Source organism: Lichenostomus cassidix, chromosome 9, assembly GCF_008360975.1.
Source record: "Lichenostomus cassidix isolate B80296 chromosome 9, HeHo_3.0, whole genome shotgun sequence".
NCBI lineage: Eukaryota > Metazoa > Chordata > Aves > Passeriformes > Meliphagidae > Lichenostomus > Lichenostomus cassidix.
Window position 1 is genome coordinate 14,229,814 of NC_139490.1, and position 23,225 is coordinate 14,253,038.

Genomic DNA, 23,225 nt, shown 5'->3' on the forward strand with positions numbered 1-23,225 from the left:
ACTCACAGGAGGAGCAGGCGGCGGTCGGAGGAGCGGCTCCGCGGCCCCAGCCCTGCCCCAAGTCGCCGCTGCCGCCCTGAGATGCCGCCCGCCGTCCGGCTCTTGCTGCTGCTGCTGCCGCCTTTGCTGCTGCTGGCGGCCGCGCGTCCTGCCGCTCCCCCGCACAGGTACAGTCCCCCGCTGTCCCCGCCCAGGTTCCGCGCTCCTCTGTCCCCGCACAGGTACCGTCCCCCGCTGTCCCCGCCCAGGTTCCGCGCTCCTCTGTCCCCGCACAGGTACCGTCCCCCGCTGTCCCCGCGCAGGTACAGCGCACCTCGCACAGGTACCAGGTCCCGCTGTCCCCGCACAGGTACAGCGTTCCCTCCCCTCCGTCCGTCCCCCGCAGTCGCGTTCCCGCCGTGCCTCCGCGGGGTGCGCGGGCATTTCACTGCCCGTGACTCCATCAAGGCAGGCGCGTTTTCCACGCAGCCCGGGACCCTCCGAGAGCAGCCCCGTGCCGTGTAATCTGTAGCCTCTCAAACATAACGGTGCAATACGGTGTGGCATCCCAGCGTCTAGAGCTCGGCAGGGCATTCGCTCACCCTCGTGTCCTCAGCAGTAGCAGTGGCTCCGCACAGGTTTGCCAGGGCTACTCGCGTGTCCGTGCAGTGTGTCCGGAGCGGCACTGGCACCCGAGCTGAGCCCCGAGCACAGCTGGGCCACAGGGCTCAGCGTGGGGAGGACTGCACTACTGAGGTACAAAAAGTACCAGAGACTTCCTTGATTGAAACATATAAATTCAAAGCACAGAAAGGAATGAGAAGTAATTTTTATATCAGTGCTATTTTAACTACTATTATATGAACTATAAAAAGTCATTGCTAATGACTTTTTAATTATTATTTTTCCATTGTAAGACCAATTTGCAACGATGTATCACACTGGCACACCTTTGCTCCTATGAGGTAAAAAAGGAGGGAGGGATAACAGTCTGTGCCAACCCAGAAATAAGGTCCAAGTAGTTAATTTTTTCTACACCTAAGTTTGCACATTAAATTGCACGTTCTGTATCAATAGTGGTATTATGTAAATACTTAAATATGTTTCATGTTAGCAATGGTTTTAAGTATTTGAGCTGTTTAGACAGTTTGTGCTTCTTGATTACTATACGAAGGAATAATTTAAAATATTTAAAAATTAAATACTGTTTTTCCTATTATTCTCAGGCCTACATTTACATGTGGAGGAGTTGTATCTGGAGAGTCAGGGTTTATTGGGAGTGAAGGATTTCCTGGCGTCTACCCACCAAACAGCAAATGTACTTGGAAAATCACAGTAAGAATTTTTAATACCACGAAATTAGTGCTGAAGAAAATGAACAGCTATTTGTTGTTAAACTATGTTTTACACAGGGTAACATGTGCAACAATGAATTCAGTAACTCAAAGTAGCTCAGCTATCTGGAGCTTGTTAGGGGTGATGTAATACGATAATAGTGGCTGAAATAGAACTGGCCTTGCCTCATGTCAAAAGCCAATTTTCATTTACTTCCCTGATATACGTCTAATTGTTTTAAATTAACCCACTTACAAGCAAACATCTCCCCTTCCTGTCATGCAGAAAGCTATAGTGAGTTCTATTAAAAAAAAATTTGAATTGGAGATAATGAAAAGTAAAATTTCTTGGCAAGAAGACATTAAAAAATTTTCAATCCAACCCAAAAAATTGAGGGAGGTTTGCTTGAAGTGTGCTGCTAGCAGTGTTCTGCCAGCCAGGACATCTGGAGTCTGTCATATAGCAGGCTGACAGCAATTGGGAAGTGTTGTTACATTTATAAATGACCATGTGAAATGGAAAAAGGTGGGACAATTGATATTTTGATGCTGAAATCAGACTGCAGGGCAGAGACATCATATTCATGGACAACAGATTCCATGAAACAACTAGTAGGACTCAGTACTCCTGTTCTGGATGTCCTCATCCACAGACTCAGTGAAAGAGATGTGAAGATTACTTTTCCTCATATCTGCACAAATTAAACCCTCCAAAACTGCCCACCAAATTTCCTCTCTTTTTTAGGCACAGCTCACCAAGAACTTTTCTGACAGTCAGGCCAACAGAAAAAATAAGAAGGCATAAAAAAATAAGTTAGTCTGTGTGTTGACAAGATCACTAAAGACAACTTCAGTTCAAAGACTGCATCACAGTCTAGGTGCTGCAAAGGCTATGCACTGGCAGGAGAATAGGATGTCACAGGATAATTGTTTCCTGCTACTATAGAGATGCTGACGCAAAGCAGGAGACATTGATCTGTTTACAATGTTCCGTTTAAAATAACTCTTGTACCAAATGAGTGATGTGATTTTTATCATTTTATCTGAAAGATCCCAGGGAAGCTGCAGAGTTGCTTTCTGCACCTTTCTGTTCTGTTCTTATTGGGGCCTAGTTAGAAGTTACCTTTGATCCCTGTCTGACCTCATCCAGAAGAGTGTGATGTGAAACACAGTGTATGCTCATAAACTTGCTTCCTTGCTATCAAGGGGCTGAGGTGACAGCAATCAGCATGGCCCACCTCACAATCTGAAGAGCAGATGCAAGATGCATTTGGAATCATATACACATGCCTTAAATAAAAGAGAAAAACATACAAAGTTAGTTTACCAATATAACTCATTATTAGATATTCATAAATTCAAAACTGAATCCGGAGGGAAATAATAATTTTGCTTATTAACAGCATTAAGTTTTTATCATTTAAAAAAACTTAGATTACAAATGTAGGCAGCACTAAAGAAACAATTACTGAATCATGCCATGTATCTGCCCTTCATCTATGGGGGTAGAGGGAGAAGAGAACAAATTATTGTTTTTAGAAAGTCCATACAGAATTGTTTCATTACAGACTTAATGTGGCTGTTGCTAACAAGATGCCAGCATCCAGGTTAGCCTGGGTATGGTGAGAAGCATTACTACAAAGCTGTAGCAGAGCTGTATCTACACTTGAGCTTTCTTGACAACGGGAGGAACTTGATGGCTTCTGTCATTTCATGATCACCCTGAGTCCCAGTTTTCTGCTGTGCTGCCATTTGACTGCCTCCTCCTTGTCTTCTGTAGGTTGCCCAAAGCCAGAGAAGGGCTGCACAACTGGAGTAGTCCAGGCTTGTTTGTGCCCTCACCTCATTTAACCCCTGTTTCACTAAACAATATTGTTCACTAAGCCAAGCTGATTTTTTTTCCCCATCAACTGTAGAACACCCTGTCCTTTGGGTGTGCAGGAAGGACGTAGGGAAGGCAAGAACTACAAAACTTGCAAGACTAAGCCTGTAATCTCTTTAAAAAGACGATGGTTTACCAAACTGCGATGGAGTGGTACACTCAAGGGTCTGGTTAGCCTGAATTTAAACAACAAAATCCTTTCACCAAATACTGCTGAGGCTCAGAATAGCTTGCAAGAGCACCCAAGTAAAAAAGCCAGTTATACTGCCGTGAAGAAATACTCTGTAGTTACTGTTAGGCTTCCCCATTTAGCATCTGGTCTTAGAAAGTGACTAAGACTTTTTGCCTGTCCGTTTTAGCCAAGGGCTGTGAACACTTTTCTGAAAACAATCTGCCTAATGCAGGATCTGACAAGTCTGCAAGACTGAAAGAGATGTTGATTCGCTTTGTGTCTGGGTCACGAGATGCACAAAGCTGTTGTTTTCTATACTATAGGATCTCATCATCTGCAGAAGGCAGAATGAGAGCTAATTCATTCTTTAGAGGAAAATAGGTTTAGGAAACATTCTGGGTTATACAGATAAAGTAAAGTGGCATTCAGGTACCATCTGAAATCTTTCCAACTGCTTTGCTAAAGCTTGAAGAGTCTAACTCAATTATGGTTCTGTTGTTTCAAGAGACTGGGATCTTTTCAGCTGGCTAAAGAAAACAGCATCTCTATTCTAAGAGCTCTAAGAAGTGTTCAGCACATGCTTGTGGTTCTATTACAACCTTGGCAGACTACCCAGCAGCTTTTCACCGGTTTGCTAAGAAGTCATTTGTACAGCTATTTCCTTTCCTATAGTAATGTATATAGCTTTATCTAAAATATGTCATATACACTTACTTTTAATACTCTGTAATCCTTCTTGGCCATCACCTCACATAAATGTGTCACATAGTCCAAGAATCTGGACTGCTGTCCTGTGTTTTTCTGGCAGACTGCTTAGTTCCCATAAAACTCCAACAACTTTATGCGCAACAATAATAGTGAAAACTGTCAGAGTTATGTAAGGTTAAGTTTTTATAGGTTTGGGAGCTGTGTTCCAGCAGGTTTGCTGACAATAAGCAAGGTTTGAAAAATTTACTTATCAGGGTAGTTGGGAATCTGCCCTGAGGGAGCAGAATACTTTAAATATTTTTTTCTATGTTTTAAGAATTCATTTTCCTATATCATTGTAAAACTGCCTTTCCAATGGACAACAGATCTTTACACATGGTTGTATTGCCAGAAAAGAAAGAGGTGAACAGAATCTAGGGCCCTTGTCAGAAAAAGCAAACTAATACAAACTTTAAAAACTGGAGCTAGAGAACAAGTAACTAGACAGAAATCATGTATCTTCCCAGGATGTAACTCCAAATAACTTCCACATTCATTCTCAGCAGAAAGAAATAATACATTTAGCTTGCAGGTAGCTGATGTATTTTTCAACTCTACCTAGGACTGCTGTGGCAAAACATACAGTCAGCATTTTGGTATTACACATATATCAAAATATATTCAACCCAATACAGGTTTAAAAGTTAGGCAAAATATATTTATGAAAGTTGGCATTTAGGGGTTCCCCCTACTCCCAAGATTATTTTCAAAGTAAATAATCGAAACCACGAAATTTTGGTGAAGAGGGCTTTGTATTCAGTCAGAACAACAACAGAAAAACAGCTTCACTACTTTAAATGTAACTGAACTTTGATTAACACTGTATGAAATACCTGCAATGAATGATAACCACAAACAAGCTAGGAACCTTATTTTGAGGGGTGTTGTATATATGGAATAATCATGCCCTTTTGAAGAGGTTAGTAATCTACACAGATGATTTTAGGAAATTATGTTCTAGCAAAACTCCCTGTAAAAATTGCTTTAGACTTCAACAGTTGTAAGGCATCCTTCACGTGACTTTAGCATCTTTTTGAACCTAAAGATGTTCACAGAGTTAAAATGAGAAGGGAAGCAGAGAATGAGTATGGGTCAGTTGCCCTCTTTGTGACAAGGAGGGGCAGGGGATGAAGTGCCTCTGTTGTTGAAAGATACCAGCTGTATGGATAAAACAAAACTAAGGCACACCCTGCAGAGGAAGCATCACATCATTCTTCCTTTGACTCCTCCCTCATTTTTTTCCCCCCCCCTTTTCTTTTAAGAGCTGGAATTCCTTCCAGTTCTTCCTCTGAGGTATCCCATTTTCTTACTGCATCAGGCTCAGATGTGGCTCAAAGTAAACAATACTGAGTCATGCTGGCCTTGCTTGCTCCCCTGTGTTTCTCATGGAACAATATTTTAAATGTCCTGGGATAAACACTGGCAGATTTTAGCACATTAGTTTTCAACATTTAAAAAAGCAAAATGGTAGAAATCAAAGAAAAGTACAGCTTTGCAAAGATGCCTGTATTTAGCACAACATTTCTTGGGAGTAGCTGCAAACTGGAACAGCTGCTGCCCGAATGTGGAACCACTGTCCTGCACACTTCTGATTATCATCTACTCAAACTACAAAATTTTAACTGATTTAACATATGGGAACAAATTTGTTATTTTTGTGAATGACAAATATTTTAATAAGCAAGTATATTTTTTTAATAAAGTAATGGCAGTAAGTAGTAACTGTAATTAAGGGCCTGCCACATTCCTCTAAATGACTTATCTCCCCAAATTCAGCTGAATGTGAGCAAGGATTAATCTGACAACTAAAACCTGGTGTAGGCTCCTTGTTAAACATTCATAACCATATGGCTGAGTTTTTCCTACACATTTTTTTACAAACTCTCATGAAACAGAAATCAGTACATCTGTGGGGAGCAGTCTTGACCAAGTTCAAATAGATTAAACAGATAGAAGCAGAGATTAAAAACTACAATGAAATGTAATTAGAAAGTAGTATGTTGTATAGGATGGTACAGCCAGTGGTGGAGAGAGAAGGAAGCACAACACTGCACAGAATGACTTATACCATGAACCAGAAAACCTAAGATTTGAGTGAATGGCTGGCTGGAGTTTGGAGTTTGGCAGCTTTGCCAGCATCCTCTCCCTCCTGAGTAGGGGTCAGTCCCATGTCCTGGTTCCCTCTGTCCCCTGTGGAGCAGCAGGAGAGAGTGGAATATCCAGGGGCAGGAGTGAGTGCCTCGAGGCTGGTGTGAGCAGAGCTGTGCTGAGGCAATGCACTCCTGGAACAAAGCTGTCAGTGAGCACCATCAGCCTTACTGAAGGGTAACCACTTGGCTGAATCTGAATGCAATTCTACAAGGACAGCAAAAAGACCTTGTCTTACCCCAGAGCCAGCCACCTCTCACATTTCCATTTCCTTCTTCAAACTCTGAGAGAGAGTAGGTATATTCAAAGAAGTAATTCAGGCTGAGAAAGTAAGGAAAAAATCTCATAAGCATTGATAAAACTTTAATCTAACATGCTAGAGCAATGTGTGCTCAGCTTTCAAAAACAGGGGAAGCAAAAGGGGAAACTTCTTAAAGATGGGTAACTTTTAGCCAAAGCTTAGCTAGACAGTGTTGTGGAATATGTTGAACAATCTTAACTGTAGGAATTATAGTTTATTTTAAAACATGATAACCTTTAAAGGTCACCCCATTTGCATCCTGTCATACCAGTTGTACAAACTTGTGAAAATGAGTGTTCTACCCCAAAAGAGTATATGCTATTTTACATACTTTCTTCTGGAAAAAGGCTTCTGTAATCTAACTGCCTAAATCTGACTTTATCTGACTAACTTTACTGTCAGCATTTCTCAACTGACTTGTCCAGTCACACAGAGTTTATAACCATAAATAATATTCAGGTCTTCTGGCAGGAATACCAAATTCATTTTAGCTCATTTTCTGTTAAAATGACCACGCCTTAATGCTCCTTAGTGATTCAGACTAGAGGACAAGTGAATGCAATAATAAGAGATTTAGATATGAGAGCAGTGATTCAAGGAGTAAATTCAAGATTAGGTGAGTTGTGGTTTTGATGTAGTGGTAGTAGCAATGTGCATCTGCACAGGGAACCTGAATGCATTTCTGAGAGAACTTCTGAGTTTGAAATACTCTGAAACCAGCAGCAGGAACTGCAGTGGGGCTGGTCAGCTAGGGTGCACATGGACCCTGGGCAGCTGAGAGCACCTCAAGCAGAAGTCTGTCATGCTGCAGGATCAGTATCAGCACTGGACATAAAAGCAGCCACATGAATGAGTAACCTTAACACACCTACAGCACATTTTTCAGTACATCTAGAGCTGCTGCCTCTATTAGTATCTTCTGTGGGTTAAACAGTCACTTCCATTTATAGCACTTTCATCTATACTTGACAAGCAATTTTTAACTGTTGAGACTCAATGTTAAAATAGTTTGACAATTTCATATAGGAACAGCTTAGTTTTAGTTTATTTCAAACCAGTGTTTTTAAATGAGTCACTGTTAAGGAATGAAAAAAATTCATGAACTCTTAAATAACACAGCTTAAATATGAACTTAATGCAGATATATTAAGTTTAAAGCAGAAAATTATAGTACTGTCTCAGTAAAGCAGAACAGCTGCAATTATTTTAATAGCTAACCACTCTGCCATGATATGGATTGAATGCAGATAATTACACTTGCCTGTCTAGAGTCCCTCTATACTTTAAAATACTGTTTCCCTTCTTCCAGTTCTGTTACACAGTATTAAACACTTTATTAGAACAATTTTCACTTCTCAGCATGCTGCTTTTTCTCTTAAAAGCTTGTAACTGTATCCCAGGAAATGTTCTCCTCGTTGTAAACTATTATGCTGTCTTAATTTACATCCTTCTCTGTACTCCTCTCTTTTGCAATATCCACGGATGCAGACATGTAAGAAGATTTGCCCTGTCTTATGTTTCCTCAGACATTTCAGAAAACAAAACTCTCTTCAGTGTTGAGAATACCCACTAATGGTTCTTTTGAGTTGTCTGTTCATAGTTTTACTTAGTCTTTCCAAATATAATTCTTTCACTGCAGCCAATCCAATAACTAAATATTAGGATTGTACAGTGTTAGCCGTAAAGTTTCCAATTTTATTTATAAATGTAAGATGCGGGTCAGTAAATAAAAAAAAAAACCTTCAAACTATGAAACTTGGTAACACAAATAAAAAAGAGAGACTATTTTGTTTGTTTAAAATGGTAAATTGCTAGTTCCATATTTTTTCATATTAATCTCATCGTCCTCAACTTGGTGACAGGGAGCTGCATGGCTGATTCCATACTTCCAGCAGAAAGTAAGAGAAACACGCCAAGCTGAACTGGGCAGTGATGGTTTATAATTAATTGCATGAGCCTGACTAGAGGATACTGTGGATCAGAAATAAGATAATGGCAAGAGGTGGCCAGAGCTTTGTATTTAGGATTGGTCCAAGTTACTTTAAAAACTGCTTTGTCTTTAATATAGTTGACAAAAGGAGCTCACCTGACAGGAACGGACGGGTGTGAAAACAGTCACACAAACAGTGGGATCTGATAGATACACAATGTTGGTCACACTTTCAGATGCATCTCTCCCTCCTTCTCTCTCTTTGCAGGTCCCAGAGGGAAAAGTGGTGGTTCTTTCTTTTCGATATTTAGACCTGGAAAGCGACAACTTGTGCCGATACGATTTTGTAGATATCTACAACGGCCATGCCAATGGACAGCGCATTGGCAGGTTCTGTGGAACTGTGAAACCAGGTGCCCTTGTATCCAGCAGCAATAAAATGTTGGTGCAGATGACTTCAGATGCTAATACTGCTGGAAGTGGATTCATTGCAAAGTTTTCCGCAGCAGAACCACATGAAAGAGGTAATTAACCATTATATATGTGCTGAAGACAAATATAACTGTACAGCTCTAGGCAGAGTCACATTAATGCTTAAAAAGATGTGGTGTCAGAGAGATTAGGGAATGTGCTATTCAACATATTTATTAATTACCTTGTTTGGCAAATAGCAGTGTAACTTTTAGCCATCTTAGTTAATCAAGTAATAAAGAGAAAGGCTGACTAGTCTAAGAGTAGTGGAAGAACTGTGCCTAGTAGTAAAATTGTAATAGCTAGTCAATAAAAGGGCAGATGAAGTTCAATATAGATAAATGTTACAAATAAGGGGAAAACACCCTAATATTGTGTACAGTACAGCAGCTTGTGAATTGGCTGTTACTGCTTTGGAATGATATGTTAGGTTTAAAATGGATAATTTAAGAAAACAATGGTTGAGCATCAATCCAGTGCTTAATAGGTATCAAAAGAGAAACAGAAACCTAACAAGTTTTAGAAAACAAAATGAAGACCAAACAATAATAACAAAAAATGATGCCATTATAAGTCCATAATGCACATATGTTTTGAATAAAGTGTGCCTTTCTGATGTTCCCATCTCAGAATGGAATATGATAAAATTATCAGAAGGAATCAGAGACAACAAGTGTGATAGAGTTAAAAGAACAAAGATCAACTGCACAGCATTAACTTCTTCATGCTGGAAAAGAGAAAGTCAAAGGGACTGTAGGAGAGGGCTCTAAAGTCATGACAGGTATGGAGCAAATGAATGGGGAAGACAGCCCATCTCTTCCAATATAAAAACCAGATGAACAAATGGCTGCAAAGGAAAGGAGAGGTTGATTTTTCTCTGTGAGCTCTGAAGTAGAATGCTGTGCCAGGTGATGTTGTGGATTGTCCATTTCTACCCTGGTTTAAAAACACAAAAATGTATCAAAGCAGAATTCATCAGGTATTACTAAACATAAAGGCATTGCCTGATGCTTGGGAAGACTATGTCCTGTGAGAGGCTGGGAGGTCACAGAGAGGTGGTATCACCCTGCTAAGTGACCCTTTTTCAAGGCTTTTGCTCTTGGCATGATACCTGACTAGACAGGTTGTTGGGCAGAGGCAGTGCAGGTGATGAGTAATTTATCAGCCTTCCAGTTGTAATCTTGTATCGATAACTTCTTGAAAGATATATTAAATAACTGTGACCAATATTGTTAGTTTAACTAAGAAGGTTCATAATAATATTGTAAGCCTGATGGAGTTTTTTAATTTGGAACTGAGGGCAGGAGACATGGAAGAAGAAGACCCTTCTCCATCAGTAGCACTCCACAGGCTGCCGTTCCTTCGGGAACGCCTGTCAGCCCCAGCGGAGCTGCCCCATGGCTCCTCCAGTACCTGCCGCTTCTGCTCCTCCTCCAGCCCCAGGGTTTGCAGGAATGCTTCTCTCTCTCTCTTTGTTTTGCTGCTCTGTATTAAATGTTTCCCCGGAGGTGCCAGCAGCTGAGCCGGAGGGCTCAGCCGTGTGTGGCGGGGCTGTGGCAGAGGCAGCCGGGAGCGGCGGGGCTCCCTCAGCGAGGGCCTGGAACACCTCGGGGCCATTCCAGGTTCCCTCTCCCGGCGGGGCTCCCTCAGCGAGGCCCCGCAGCACCTCGGGGTGTTTCCAGGTTCCCTCTCCCGGCGGGGCTCCCTCAGCGAGGCCCCGCAGCACCTCGGGGTGTTTCCAGGTTCCCTCTCCCGGCGGGGCTCCCTCAGCGAGGCCCCGCAGCACCTCGGGTCGATTCCAGGCTCCCGCTCCCCGCCGTGCTCAGGGCGGCTCGCGGTGCTGCATTGCAGGGGATCAGTACTGCGGAGGAAGACTGGAGAAGCCGTCGGGATCCTTCCAAACGCCCAACTGGCCGGATCGGGACTACCCAGCGGGAGTCACCTGTTCGTGGCACATCGTGGCCCCGAAGAACCAGGTAAGGCGCTGCCATGGCTCTGCTGGCACAGCTCAGCTTGTAGTGCTCGCGGGACCAACAGCTCCGAGCAGCCGGCTGCCCGCGCTGCCCGGGACACTGCAGTGGCACCTGGCTGGCACGGCCGGCTGGCAGGAGCAGCGAGCACGGGCACAGCTCTGCTCCTGCATCCCACCTTCCTCCTGTATCGCTGTCTCGCTCCAGTGATCCTGTGCTTCCTCAGCAGGACCACGCACTAGTACATCCCTAAATGAAACCCATTAAAGCACCTGTGACTGGTGAGGCTTTTAAACCAGGGGGATTGAAAAGATTTTGTTAATTCAAAAAACATCACTCAAATTAAATTAGGGCAGGTGATCATCTCAGCACCAAACATGGTGATGATCAATGCTACTTGAAGTCTAACATTTCAGCATTTTTGGTGCAGCTACAATTTATTACTGAGGTACCCAGGTAGAGCTGATTGAATTTATTTAAAGCAGTTTGTTTTATTTCCTATTTTGAAGGCTCCATCACATAACATGCTTGCTTAATTAGCCAGATGCCATGAGAGCATATGTTACATCTTCATTAAGACCTGAGGAGATGTGACAGCAGACTGAGAGGGCTCTTGTGCCATGGCAAACACAAGTGTGTTCCCTACACCGTAGGGCTAATCTCAATCCTAGCTGCACATTTTCTGGTTGCTGCTGAGCCATCTGCTCTGTATCTTAGCAGGAGGTCTACAATGATTGAATGTTTTGGTTGACAAGCATATTTGGTAGGTTGCTTTTCTTGCCACATCCAGCTTTTAAAATTCATTTACATATAAAGATGACTTTCCTCTTCATCTTCCGCTCATGACTGTAATCCTTGAAATAAAAAAAGCTGCCCCAGATAAAGATATTCTTCTGATCTTTCTTACTTTTCCATTTACCAAGACAGTTACTCCCTTGAACTGAAGCAGTATGTCAGCTTAGTCTTTCCTGTAGTCCTCTTTAATCCACATTCCTTGTTTGCTAGATACAGGTCATTTAACAATCCTACGGATAGGCAGTGATTTTTAAACCCTTATCTGTAAACTGCAGATTACTTTGGTTCTTGCCAAATGTCTCTGCATAAGCCTAAGAAATTTTCCTAAGCTCATAGAGATTTAAGAAAGGCTATATAAGCATAAAAATAAGGGCATTATATCCTATGCCTTTTGATGATTCTATTCCATAAATCTACCTGTTTCTAAATATATATTATTAATGTACTGCAACAGTAGTTGTTTGCATGCAAAAACCACAGAATTTTGACAGTGACAAAAGGCATTTTCGAAGAAGCAGTGAATAAGCATCTCTCTTCAAGTACACATAAAAAGCTCCCAGTCTACCATTTGCCAGAATTTAGGTGCCATAGTCTCTATTTCCCTTTCATGAGCACGAGTAATAAAACAAGGTACTCTTGTTTTGTTGCATCAAATACAAACCAATAATTACTTCATTTATTACAGAAATGAAGGAGCTTCTCCTGATCATGAAGAGCTCCTATTCTGCCATTAAATACTTATTTGTGTAAAGTGCACTCATTGAATAATAGTAAAGTAGATATTATGGCCTGCTATGGAAAAATTTAGCATTTCTATTCCCAGTTGCATTACTTCTTTCTATACCATCTTTTTTGATCACAAGCATGTTACTCAGATGGGTACTTCCATTTAAAGTGCATTTTTCCATCATGATACTGAGGGTTTTGAAACAAGCCTGTTAGTCATCTCTAAAACCAAGTCCCCCAAGGTTACTCATACTTTATGGGAAACAAAATTATGCTTTAAATGTCTTAATAGTGCAAAAGTATCCAAGCAAAACTAAGACATCAGTTGATAACAGGCTATCATTACTATGAATATAGAACAAGATAACTTTTACTGTGTCAGTAAATCAGATAAAGTATATGCCAAGTACTAATTACTTCTTTTTCTTTGTGCAGTCTTAGAAGATTTAATGCCATCTTTCTCTGAGTCAGACCTTTAAAAAGGTTGATGTACAATCAACAGAGTTCAGTGCTGTCATTCAAGCCTTACTTGTGCTATTTATGGGAAGGTGATTTAAATACTGTTGTGCTTCATCTAAAGAAGCAACCTAAATGCATATATTACCTCTGTTTCCATGCAGCACTTAGGTTGTGTTTCCCTTGCCACACATGACTGACAGAGTCATTCTGCAGGACTTCATTTCAAAGTAGTAGATTCCATTTCTGTTTTCTTGTACATGGTTTTCCTTCCTTAAGTAGAAAATTCCATTAATAGAAGTAATTTGAGATAATAGGAAAAATACTGGAAATACCAGAGTTATACTAATTGTCATTCATGACTTGTAAAGCCTCAACAATTATGGAAATCTGACATGGAAACACAATACTTTTAAGTACTTACTTTCTCTTGGTTTCAGTCTTCCTATTTGCTAGTTTTCTTTCTATCAACATTTTCATTTCTAACGTTTTTCATTCTGCATCAAGTATGCACAGCATTGGCAAGCACAGTGATTCAGGCCCTGCTGATAATGAAGTCAGTAATATGGCTCATACCAACTATGCCTTTGCTTTTTCTTTAGCATATCTTGAATTGAATTGAATGTCATTGCATTGAATGATGCAATGACATTAAAAGCCCCTTTTCTGTGGTTTATTCTTGCTGTAGTTATTTTAAGAGCATTGTGACACCTAACACCTACTATCCTATTTTCATTCACTCATAAAAATAACTTTTTCAGAAGTTATTTGCATACATTTGAGAAGAAAATGTTTTATAGAATATTAGAGTCATATGCTGAATTATTTGTTGGAGAGTCATGTGGATTAAAATACAATTAAGTGGATTAAGGAATTTTCCTTTATATAAATAAAAACAGTATTTCATGTGAAGATGTCACTTACTACAAGGAGCACTAATAAATTCTGTTTGTCAGAACCTTAATGAGTTACTTCCATTTTCCCTATTCTAGCTAATAGAGTTAAAGTTTGAGAAGTTTGATGTGGAGAGAGACAACTACTGCAGATATGACTACGTTGCAGTGTTTAATGGTGGAGAAATCAATGATGCCAAAAGAATTGGGAAGTACTGTGGAGACAGTCCACCAGCGTAAGTAACTTTCTTTAATTGTGAACTTCACCACCACCATGTGTCATTTGCTAAGTTTTGTACTAGGCTTTTAAAATATTTTCTTTTTTAAAATTAAACATGACATTTGCTAACTCCAATTGAACATCTAGAAATTGCTTAGTATCTTGTCTCTCTTTAGGTTTTCTCCATTCTCTCTCTCCATGAGTAACCCTACCTCCAACCCGTGTTCCCTCCTGTCCCACAAGCCTCAGTCCACTGTCTGACACCACCAGTGCTAATCCCAATGCCATTGATATTGGTGTAGCACCAACACTAATGGTAGCTAAACATTAACATAATCTGTGTGTTTGGGTTATAGATACTGCAGTACAAGGATCTAGCTGAGCTCTCTAGCCCCTTGGCTCAGACCTCACTTTATCTGACTCATTTTCCTCTCAGCCCTTTCTAAAAAGACAGGATACACAGACTGAGATATTTCAGATTTGGCCTTGTAGTCTTGGTGTTCAGGAAGCAGAACAAAGCTCTTGGCAGCTGATAATCAGTGCCCTCCTATGTCCACAGGCTGAGTCAATACTGCAGCAAGAAGAGTCTAATCTGGGCAGCCACTGTGGCAGCTGTAAATCCAGAGAATTCCAGTTAACCAGGCTCTTACTTTTGGTTATGTGAGACTCTGCTATCAGAGTAAACAGATTTCTGAAAATCTGCCAAAAAAAGGAAATTATGACAAGTTTTTACTTCAAAGACCTCATTAAGTGTTTTGAAGAAGACCTTGGTAATCAATATCCAATCACTGACAAAAAGGGAGCCCACAGAAATAATAACCCAAAGCATTTTATTTTTGGTGGGTTTGTTGAAAAGTTGCAGAATCCAATACTGCATGAATTTTCATAGGCACTTCCAATTGTGCAATATCTTTTTCATTGAACAAAACCAAATTTTTTAAAAAACCATTTACTTACTTGCCCTGTGTACTGAGGATTTCTTCAATGTATTTTCCCACTTTGTTAATCTGACCCCTTCCATTTCAGGGAAATGAAGTCTGCAATGAATTCACACAGAAGAATTTAACAATACTCATATTGACATAAACTTCAGGAATCAAAGTTTTAGGTGATTCATGGAAATGAGTTTCATCCTCAAAACACCAGTGTGTGATATGCCAGCAAAAAACCACATATTTTTCAGTATTAGTCTGGAGTATTTTTTTCTTTTTAAAGAATGATATTAATGCTTTTTGGCTTTGACATGCAAAATAATGGAAGTATTTTATTTTGTTTTTCTATTTTAGGCCTATTCTGTCTGAGAGAAATGAGTTGCTCGTTCAGTTTTTGTCTGATTTAAGCTTAACAGCTGATGGTTTTATTGGCCATTATAAATTTAGACCAAAAAAGTTACCCACAACTACAGTTCCACCTACAACCACAACAGTCCCTGCTACCTCAAGTAAGTCTTACTGGCTTTATTTCACTTCCTATAAAAATAATTATTCCAGTACAAGAAGAGAGTTACAGAAATACAAAATAGAAAGTATATTAAAAATTGAAGTTTTACAGTTAGTATTTCAAATGTTGAAGGAATTAATTAAATTAATATGCTCAAGGGAGAATGTACTTAACATTATTAAATGAAATCTATCCAGGAAAGAGTTCAGTGTGAAAGTAACTTACTCCACCTGAGAGAATTTTCCCATCTCTTCTCAATTTTGGACAGTTAACTAGCACATTCTGTAGAAGGATAAGAAAATTTGTTTTGTATAAGAAGTTCTGAATATTTCAGGAAATAGTTTTATTTAAAGGAACTCTTTCTTCTATGCAAGCAGATATGTAAAAATCTTACAGTATTTTTCTTCATATAGTTATTAAGATCAAGCAAAATTGGTATGGAAGCCACCTGAGCCCTCTTCTAGTTCTGTCAACACCCTGTCAATATGACAGTCTCCTAGAATAATTTTGATTTGAAAATATTCAGAGATTGGAACTGACAGAAAAAGACGTCTCACTAAAAATAAGTGTCTTTGTATATCTAAGACTAGACAGCAGATATGAAAGATCAGAGTTGGATTTCTCTGAAGGTATCGCCAAAACTACTTCATTACTGAGATGTTGAAGGGATAAATTCTTAGAATTTCCATAGCCTGAATGTGAGACATTTCAGATACAATTATAGCAGAAAACTGAATTATTTATGATGTTTTTGCAAGACATAACCTGATTTGTACTTAAAACCCATCAAAAGTCAGGACAGCAATGACTTGTCAGCAGTAAACCAAGAAGCTGTGGTGCTTAAATACTGCTAATGAAGGTATTTAAAATAGATGAAAATAAACATAAAAATGAAATCATAATGACCTGTAAATAATTCTGATTTGACTCTTATTCTAACAATAATTAATTTAGCTCTTCTTCACTCTAAAGCACTTGTTAATGAAGATGTTGGTTCAAACACTTGGTCTCAAGTAACCCAGGCTGTCCATAACCCTGTGCTGTGTTTAGGGTTTTGCACAGCCAAGAGAGGTGAACTTTACCAATTAACTCCAAATCAAATTTCATGACAACATCAGTGCTAGAAAATAAAAACATGCAGATTCATCTGAGAGAGGACAACAGAGGGAAGGTGTTCAAAAGGACTTGTCAGGCAGACAGAAATAAGAAGTCCTTTCAAGGTCTGATCAGTTTTGCACAGTGTAGGCATTTCTGATCTTCAAGCAAACCAAACCTCTACAGTTTAGTTACACTTCTGAGCAATCATTTGCATTCAGAAGAGTCCAGTTCAAACAGACTCAGCTTATTGTCTTGCAAATCAGGTCTGTTTAAACTTGCACAGAACTCCAGGCATGAATAAGATATTAAACTTTAGTAGGTTCTTTCAAGAATTACGTCAGTCTTTATGTTACATAAAAGTATTCATACTTGCAGAAATAAATAAATGCTATAAATATATTTGTAAAAGTAACGAAGATTAATCTAATACCTGTGGTGAGGTAATTGACATCCTTATATCATTGGATCAAGCCATGCATTTTCCTGTCAGTGGGGTTACATGCAGAGTGGTAGGCAGCTAAACTTTTATTTCAATTCTTCTCCAGTTCATGTTTTGCTAAAATACCTTACAAACAATAGAGAGCCTCTACTGACAAACCATAGCAAAGCTGGTTACCAACCAAAATCTATTAAACTAAACAAACAAACAAACAAACAGAAACACCAAACCCCCCCAAAAAACAAAACCAACCAAACAAAAAAACTAAAACAAAACAAACAAACAAACAAAAAACCCAACCCAAAATAAATTAAAAAATATGAAGCCCAACCTTCACACTTTGGATTTGAAAGGCAAAATGATGAGCAGTGCAGATCTTCTAACAGTCATGGCCATTGAACTAAAGACAAAGTAATTTTAATATAATTTAGTTCATTCTTAGAAACTTGGAAAATTACACAAAGAATAAATTCATTCAATTAAAAAGTACAAGCAAAAAAGTATAAATTCTTGCTTGAAAATTAGTCAGAAGTTCTTTTTCAAAAATACACGCTGAATAAAACTTCTGCAAAATGCTCTATTCTAAAAAGAAGCAAAAATACTGCAAAGATACTTATAACTAACTTCATTTTTCTTGGAAATTAGGGCTGTGTAGGGATCTGTGGTTTTTTTAGAAATCTATTAGTGTCACTTCCATGTTTCCAATAACTATGTCAGTGACCAATTCCAAACAAATTTGAAATAGACATAAAAGCTTGAAAGTACTGCATCCCAGCATGTTACATGGAATGGGTCAGCCAAATGAAGTGCAGAGACTATGAACATCCACCCAAGTAGGAAAAAGAAGCCAAGTGTATTCAGTTGTCTATAAACAAAGCATGCCATTTCAGAAAGGAAATGTCAATCCCTAATGTTAAATACATACCTCAAACATCATGTTTCAAAATGTCATTGCAATAAACTATGCAGCACTACCTGACATGAAGCTATGTGAAAAATTTGGGAAAAAAAAAGGTCAGGAATTTGAACTCTGATCCCTTTCATCACAGTACAGTAATTTCCAATAAAAGGTCACCCCCTCCCTCAGCAGTGTTACTGTAATACCAGGTTATGATACTCCAAGTGTACCACTAGGGCTCTATGGCAACAGCAGGGAGCTGCAGATTTAAGATCACATGCAAATCTTGTGTAACATCCCATTCTCTTAGAACAGACACAGCTGAGACACCTGAAAAGATGATGAGTGGAGGTGACAGCAGAGAAAAGGAATATTGTTGCTGTGGTGTTCATCCCCAGTTCATGTGTACATTAGGATTATACATCTTGTCTTTTTTAAACATAGTGCTTTGCATTTGTATCAAATGTTTTGTTTCAATTTCAATTTACTTTTTGCTCTTCAAAAAGTTGTGAAACCTACAGTTGCCCTGTGCCAGCAGAAGTGTAAAAGGAGTGGGACTCTGGAAAGCAATTATTGTTCAAGCAACTTTGGTAAGGAAGCAACATTTCTAACTATTCACTCTATACTGTGTTTTTAGACTCAAGGGAATTTTACCAGATGTAGTTCTGAGTTACCATTAACATATAGGCTATATTTTTACACCAACTACATGTGTATCTGACATGAGTATCTGTTTCATGCAGTACATTCTTGGAGATATTCTGAAACAGACACTGCACCGATACCTGAGACAAACATACTTTCTCAATCTGAAAAGCAAATGACAATGTAAAACAACCACAGGATTCACCAATTCAGTTACTGTATTGTCATCTCCATTTTCTGTAACCAGCCAATAATGTTATGCTGCACCTGCTAACTGTTCCACAATTCAGTGTATAGACTTCCAAAATATTTTGAAAAGAAATTAGTAGGGATGGAAGCTTCCAAGCACTGCTGTCTGTATACAGACATAAATCAATCAGGAAAAATGGAGTCTGCTATGTATTAGGATGGCATTATCACTGCTGATCTATTCAGTTATGTGTCAGGGTATTTTGCCATATTAATACTGGATCTTTTTTAATCCCCTATAAAATGCCGAGCAATTTGCTGGGAAAACTCCCCACCACCACCCCTTGTTCGTTTTAACCTGACTCTTACTGCACTGCTAGTCCCACAGGATTTGAGGAGATCTGTCTGTGGAATATGAGGGCAGCTTTGCCTGGTGAGGAGGGCTGTGGCTGTACCCTGAGGCAGGTACAGCCCCTTCCCACCCTTGACCACGAGCATCTTTTAATCTGCAACCCATCCAGGCTGGTCCAACACAAAAACAAACAGGGCAAAAACCCAAACCATAAACGGTCTCCTCTTACTGACCACACCTCAGCTCTTGTGGCTCGTGGTAGATGATACTATATAAAGCTTGTTTTTTCCTCTGGCATCACAGTAATAAATCACATTCTCCTCTCCCACCTTCTGTCAAATACTTGACATTTTTCAGTCTTTTCCATGATAGGAGTGAGAGTAAAAATATTTTAAATGCTACTGTGAATGCAAGCATATCCTAAGGTAAGAATAAGAAGCCTGTTGTTCAGAGAACATGGTTTAATCTAAGTTTATTTGCAGACCTTATGATTTTAGAAAATAACTATTTCTCTTTCATCATGCATTTCATTTATTGTTTCTAGAAATATAGTTGCAATACCCAGCACTTTAACATCCAGAGTTCTCTCTTGATTGAACTGGAACATTCTATTTAATTAAAAGCTCTGCATTAATGGGAGATAACGTGCAAATTTACAAAATCCAAAAATGTGGATTATGCAGTTTTGAAAAATAAATCTGGATGTACATACTTGGTAATTGAAGATCTAATTTATCCTAGGATAGAATATCTGATTTGAAAAGGTGACCTGAGAAGAAACCAAATTGTTAATACTAATTACCATTTCCTTTGACAAATAAAGATGGCTTACAAGTTAATCTATTCATCCTAGAGAAAAGTATCTTGATTTTCATACTGAGAGGACTTTCATACTGAGAGGGAGCTATGATGGCTTAATCTGTAACTGCATTCAGCTGAAATAAGCAAATTTGTATCAGGCCTCAGACAGATCAAAATCTAGCTCTCAGGGCATTAACTATTTTCTGCTACTCATCTGGGAGTGTCAGAGAGCTGGGAATTCAGATTTTGCCTAGAAGTTTCAATTCAACTTCTCCACTATTTAAAAATGACTCATTAAAAGTAATATCAAATTGTGCTGTTTAACTGAAGTCAGAGAACTGGGCTTGCAAGAGACTGACACATTCCAGGACAATTTCATACTTGCTGCCACCAAAATTTGACAGTAGTGAGTTAGTTATTAGTAGTGATATTCATATTTTTAGTCACTGTTCCCAGTACTGCGTGTTTCCTTATTAGGGACTAATAATAAGTTTTTATGATGCCTCAAAATTTGTGTCTAAAAGTAATAAAAATGTATCAAATATATAAAATATATTTTCTTCTAGTGATAACTGGAACCGTAATCACAACAGTAACGCGGGCTGGAAGTCTGCATGCAACAATATCCATCATTAATGTATATAAGGAGGGAAATTTAGCAATTCAACAAGCTGGCAAGAATATGAGTGCCAAGATTCTTGTTGTGTGTAAGCAGTGTCCTCTCATCAGGAGAGGTAAGTACACAATAATAACTGCTTTGTGTGTTCACAAAAGATAACAGTTAGTAAAACTACTATTTGAAATATGGCCACAAAAATCAATAAAATTACAGTAGTTTTTTCTATAATCAGCAGTTAGTATTATAATCAATTTAAAATATCCAGTAATCCAGGGTTTTATTGCATTTTTCTGTTTTACTGAAAAAGTATTAGGCTCACATAGATCAAAGCAGTTTGAAAAACCACGTGATGCAAGGTAAAATCTGATTTGGTTCTCTCAAATGAAGCTGAGACAGATTTTGTTTTTACATGTGTGTATTTTGGAGCTAGTTTTCATACACAGTTATTTAGAAACATCCTGCTAAACCTAGAAGAGCAGTATCTCACAGGAAATGGCAGAAATCAAACAGTTCCACTGTTGCATATCTCCTGAATATATTTACAGCTTTACTGTAGAAATACTTGCAGTTTTAAGCCCACTTTATATCTGCAAACAGCCAGTACTGTTAATAGCTATCTTAAACAATATCATACAGAGATCAACCAACATAAATTCCAGTTAATTGAGGCAAAGGTGTTACAAGAAATACCTTCAAACTACAAGAGTAGTTTTCATTGAAGTAACTTCGTAAAAAATGAAACTGTTTTTAGTTCTGCCTCATAAGTAAACAGGTAGAACAAGAAAACATAAATGGGGCCATAGCAGGAAACAGTCAAAATAATTTAATAAGCATGAAAACCCCCTGGTATTATTCCAGATACTACCAGTGCTTAAGCATATTAATTCAAAGTGGGCAGAAACAAAGTGAAAAATCATGATCAGAAATTAGCTTTTGCCATTAGTTATCTGAAAACTACAAGCTGGGAGACACAATAATATCCTTGGTAGAACAAATTGTCTATTTTTAGGCAGACTGCTGGTGCAAACCACACACTTGTTTCTCATCCTAAATCTCAATGAATTATTTAACAGCCATTACTTAATATTTGAACTTTTCTGTTTATATCCCTGTGATACCATTCCTTCCAGCCCAAGGCTTTGCAAACCCCCAGCCCTTCTAGGCCATAAAAATAGGCGAATCCAATCGAATTCTCCAAAGCCAGGTCTTACCACCCATTAAGCCCACCTTGCCCGAATGCTTCTCTGTGTATCTAGAAAATATTTACGTCTTTGGGAAGGGAAAGGGAATGGAAAGATTTAAGTGCATTATCACTGAAGGGCATTACCCTACAAGCTGAGCAAGTGTGAAAATGGACAAAATTAATGAGACACATTCCACTCTGGGTGATAGTGGTTAGGTTATCCAGTGTTTGTACTGCATTTCTAGTGCCTGTCAGACTCACCTGACAGTCTGCATTTAAAGACTACACCCTACAAATTTAATTATGTAGGAGATACTTAGCTGTGTATCTACTTGACTTTTACACAACTGTACTTTGTGGTATAACAAAGATGGGTAGGGGAGAAATGCTGCAGGTAGGAAGGAAAACGTGTTAGAAGGCATTGGTAACAAAAAGTGCAAATGTACAGAAACCACAGGTAAAGAACTATACTTACCAAATCATGTCCCAGATTTCTGTCTTGTAATTTCATTCTCTCCTTTGTAGGTTTAAACTACATCATCATGGGCCAGGTAGAAGAAGATGGTAGAGGCAAAGTCTTTCCCAACAGCTTTGTCATGAGTTTTAAGACTAAGAACTCAAAGATCCTAAATGCCTTGAAAAACAAAACATGTCAAAATTGAACTCCGCAGCTGCATTCTATCATCTGTCTTGAAAAATAATTTTCACTTAGCATAAGTCATGGAAATGCAACTGACTGCCAACAGCAAGACCACACTGACCCTTCATTCCCTTCCTTCCCTTCCATCCACCTAAGCACACCTGGCACAAAGTGAAATCCATTACAAGATGAGAACTGACCCTCCTAAGTCTGAAAGCTGAAGATTTGCAGCACAGCCATCTGATTTCAAACATACAAATTCCAATTACCTGGAAGATATTAATTTATAATTGTCCAATTTTTTAAGGAGTTTTGTATGTAAAATACAAATTCTAAGTGCAATATTTATAGCAACTCAGTTTAACTTAGCTTTTTCTCTGAAGTTGTTTTATAACATGGATTTCTTCATTATTATCAGTGCTTAATAAAATATTTTAAGATTAAATCATACACCAACTAGTTATTGATTATTTATAAAGTGGGGCAGCTAAACCTAGAAACTGTTTTTTCATCATTTACACACTTTTGATGATTTGGGTCTTGCACAGTGTAACTGACACTACACTTCCTTGCTGATTAAGGGCCTGATTTTCCTTACACAGAAGCCAGTGAATCATTGATCTGAACAGAAAACTCTTCAAAGAATTAAGACAACTGTAAAACAAAACCATGCTTTTCTCCACTGATGACTATCCAGTTAGTAAATGTCACTAATAAGTTCTGTAAGGTAATCAGGCAGAGGAAGGTAGGAATTAATTTAGTGGTGGTAAGGTGCATATAAAAGCCAAGTACATTTTCGTTATATATAAAGACCACAGTTCTTTGGACAATCTGCGAACACGAGCAAGAAACTAATAAAACACACAGTCCCTACTGGAAATACCCATTGCTTATTCC

General features: G+C 38.9%; 1 protein-coding gene across 1 annotated transcript; it reads left to right on the forward strand.

Moving 5' to 3' along the window:
- Positions 1 to 24: 24 nt before the first annotated feature.
- PCOLCE2 (procollagen C-endopeptidase enhancer 2) lies at positions 25 to 22,778 on the forward strand. Its single transcript, XM_085069508.1, has 9 exons — positions 25 to 167; positions 1,206 to 1,314; positions 8,762 to 9,017; positions 10,816 to 10,940; positions 13,904 to 14,040; positions 15,311 to 15,465; positions 18,406 to 18,489; positions 20,453 to 20,620; positions 22,214 to 22,778. The coding sequence occupies exons 1-9, from the start codon at positions 82 to 84 to the stop codon at positions 22,348 to 22,350; spliced, it is 1,257 nt and encodes a 418-aa protein (XP_084925634.1). The 5' UTR covers positions 25 to 81; the 3' UTR covers positions 22,351 to 22,778.
- The last annotated feature ends 447 nt before the right edge of the window (positions 22,779 to 23,225 follow it).

Excerpts from the sequence above, each read along its gene's own strand:
- PCOLCE2 (XM_085069508.1), top strand. The coding sequence starts at position 82 with ATGCCGCCCGCCGTCCGGCTCTTGCTGCTGCTGCTGCCGCCTTTGCTG. Across the intron at positions 9,018-10,815 it reads AGCAGAACCACATGAAAGAG|GGGATCAGTACTGCGGAGGA; the intron begins GTAATTAACCAT and ends GCTGCATTGCAG. Across the intron at positions 20,621-22,213 it reads GTGTCCTCTCATCAGGAGAG|GTTTAAACTACATCATCATG; the intron begins GTAAGTACACAA and ends TCTCCTTTGTAG.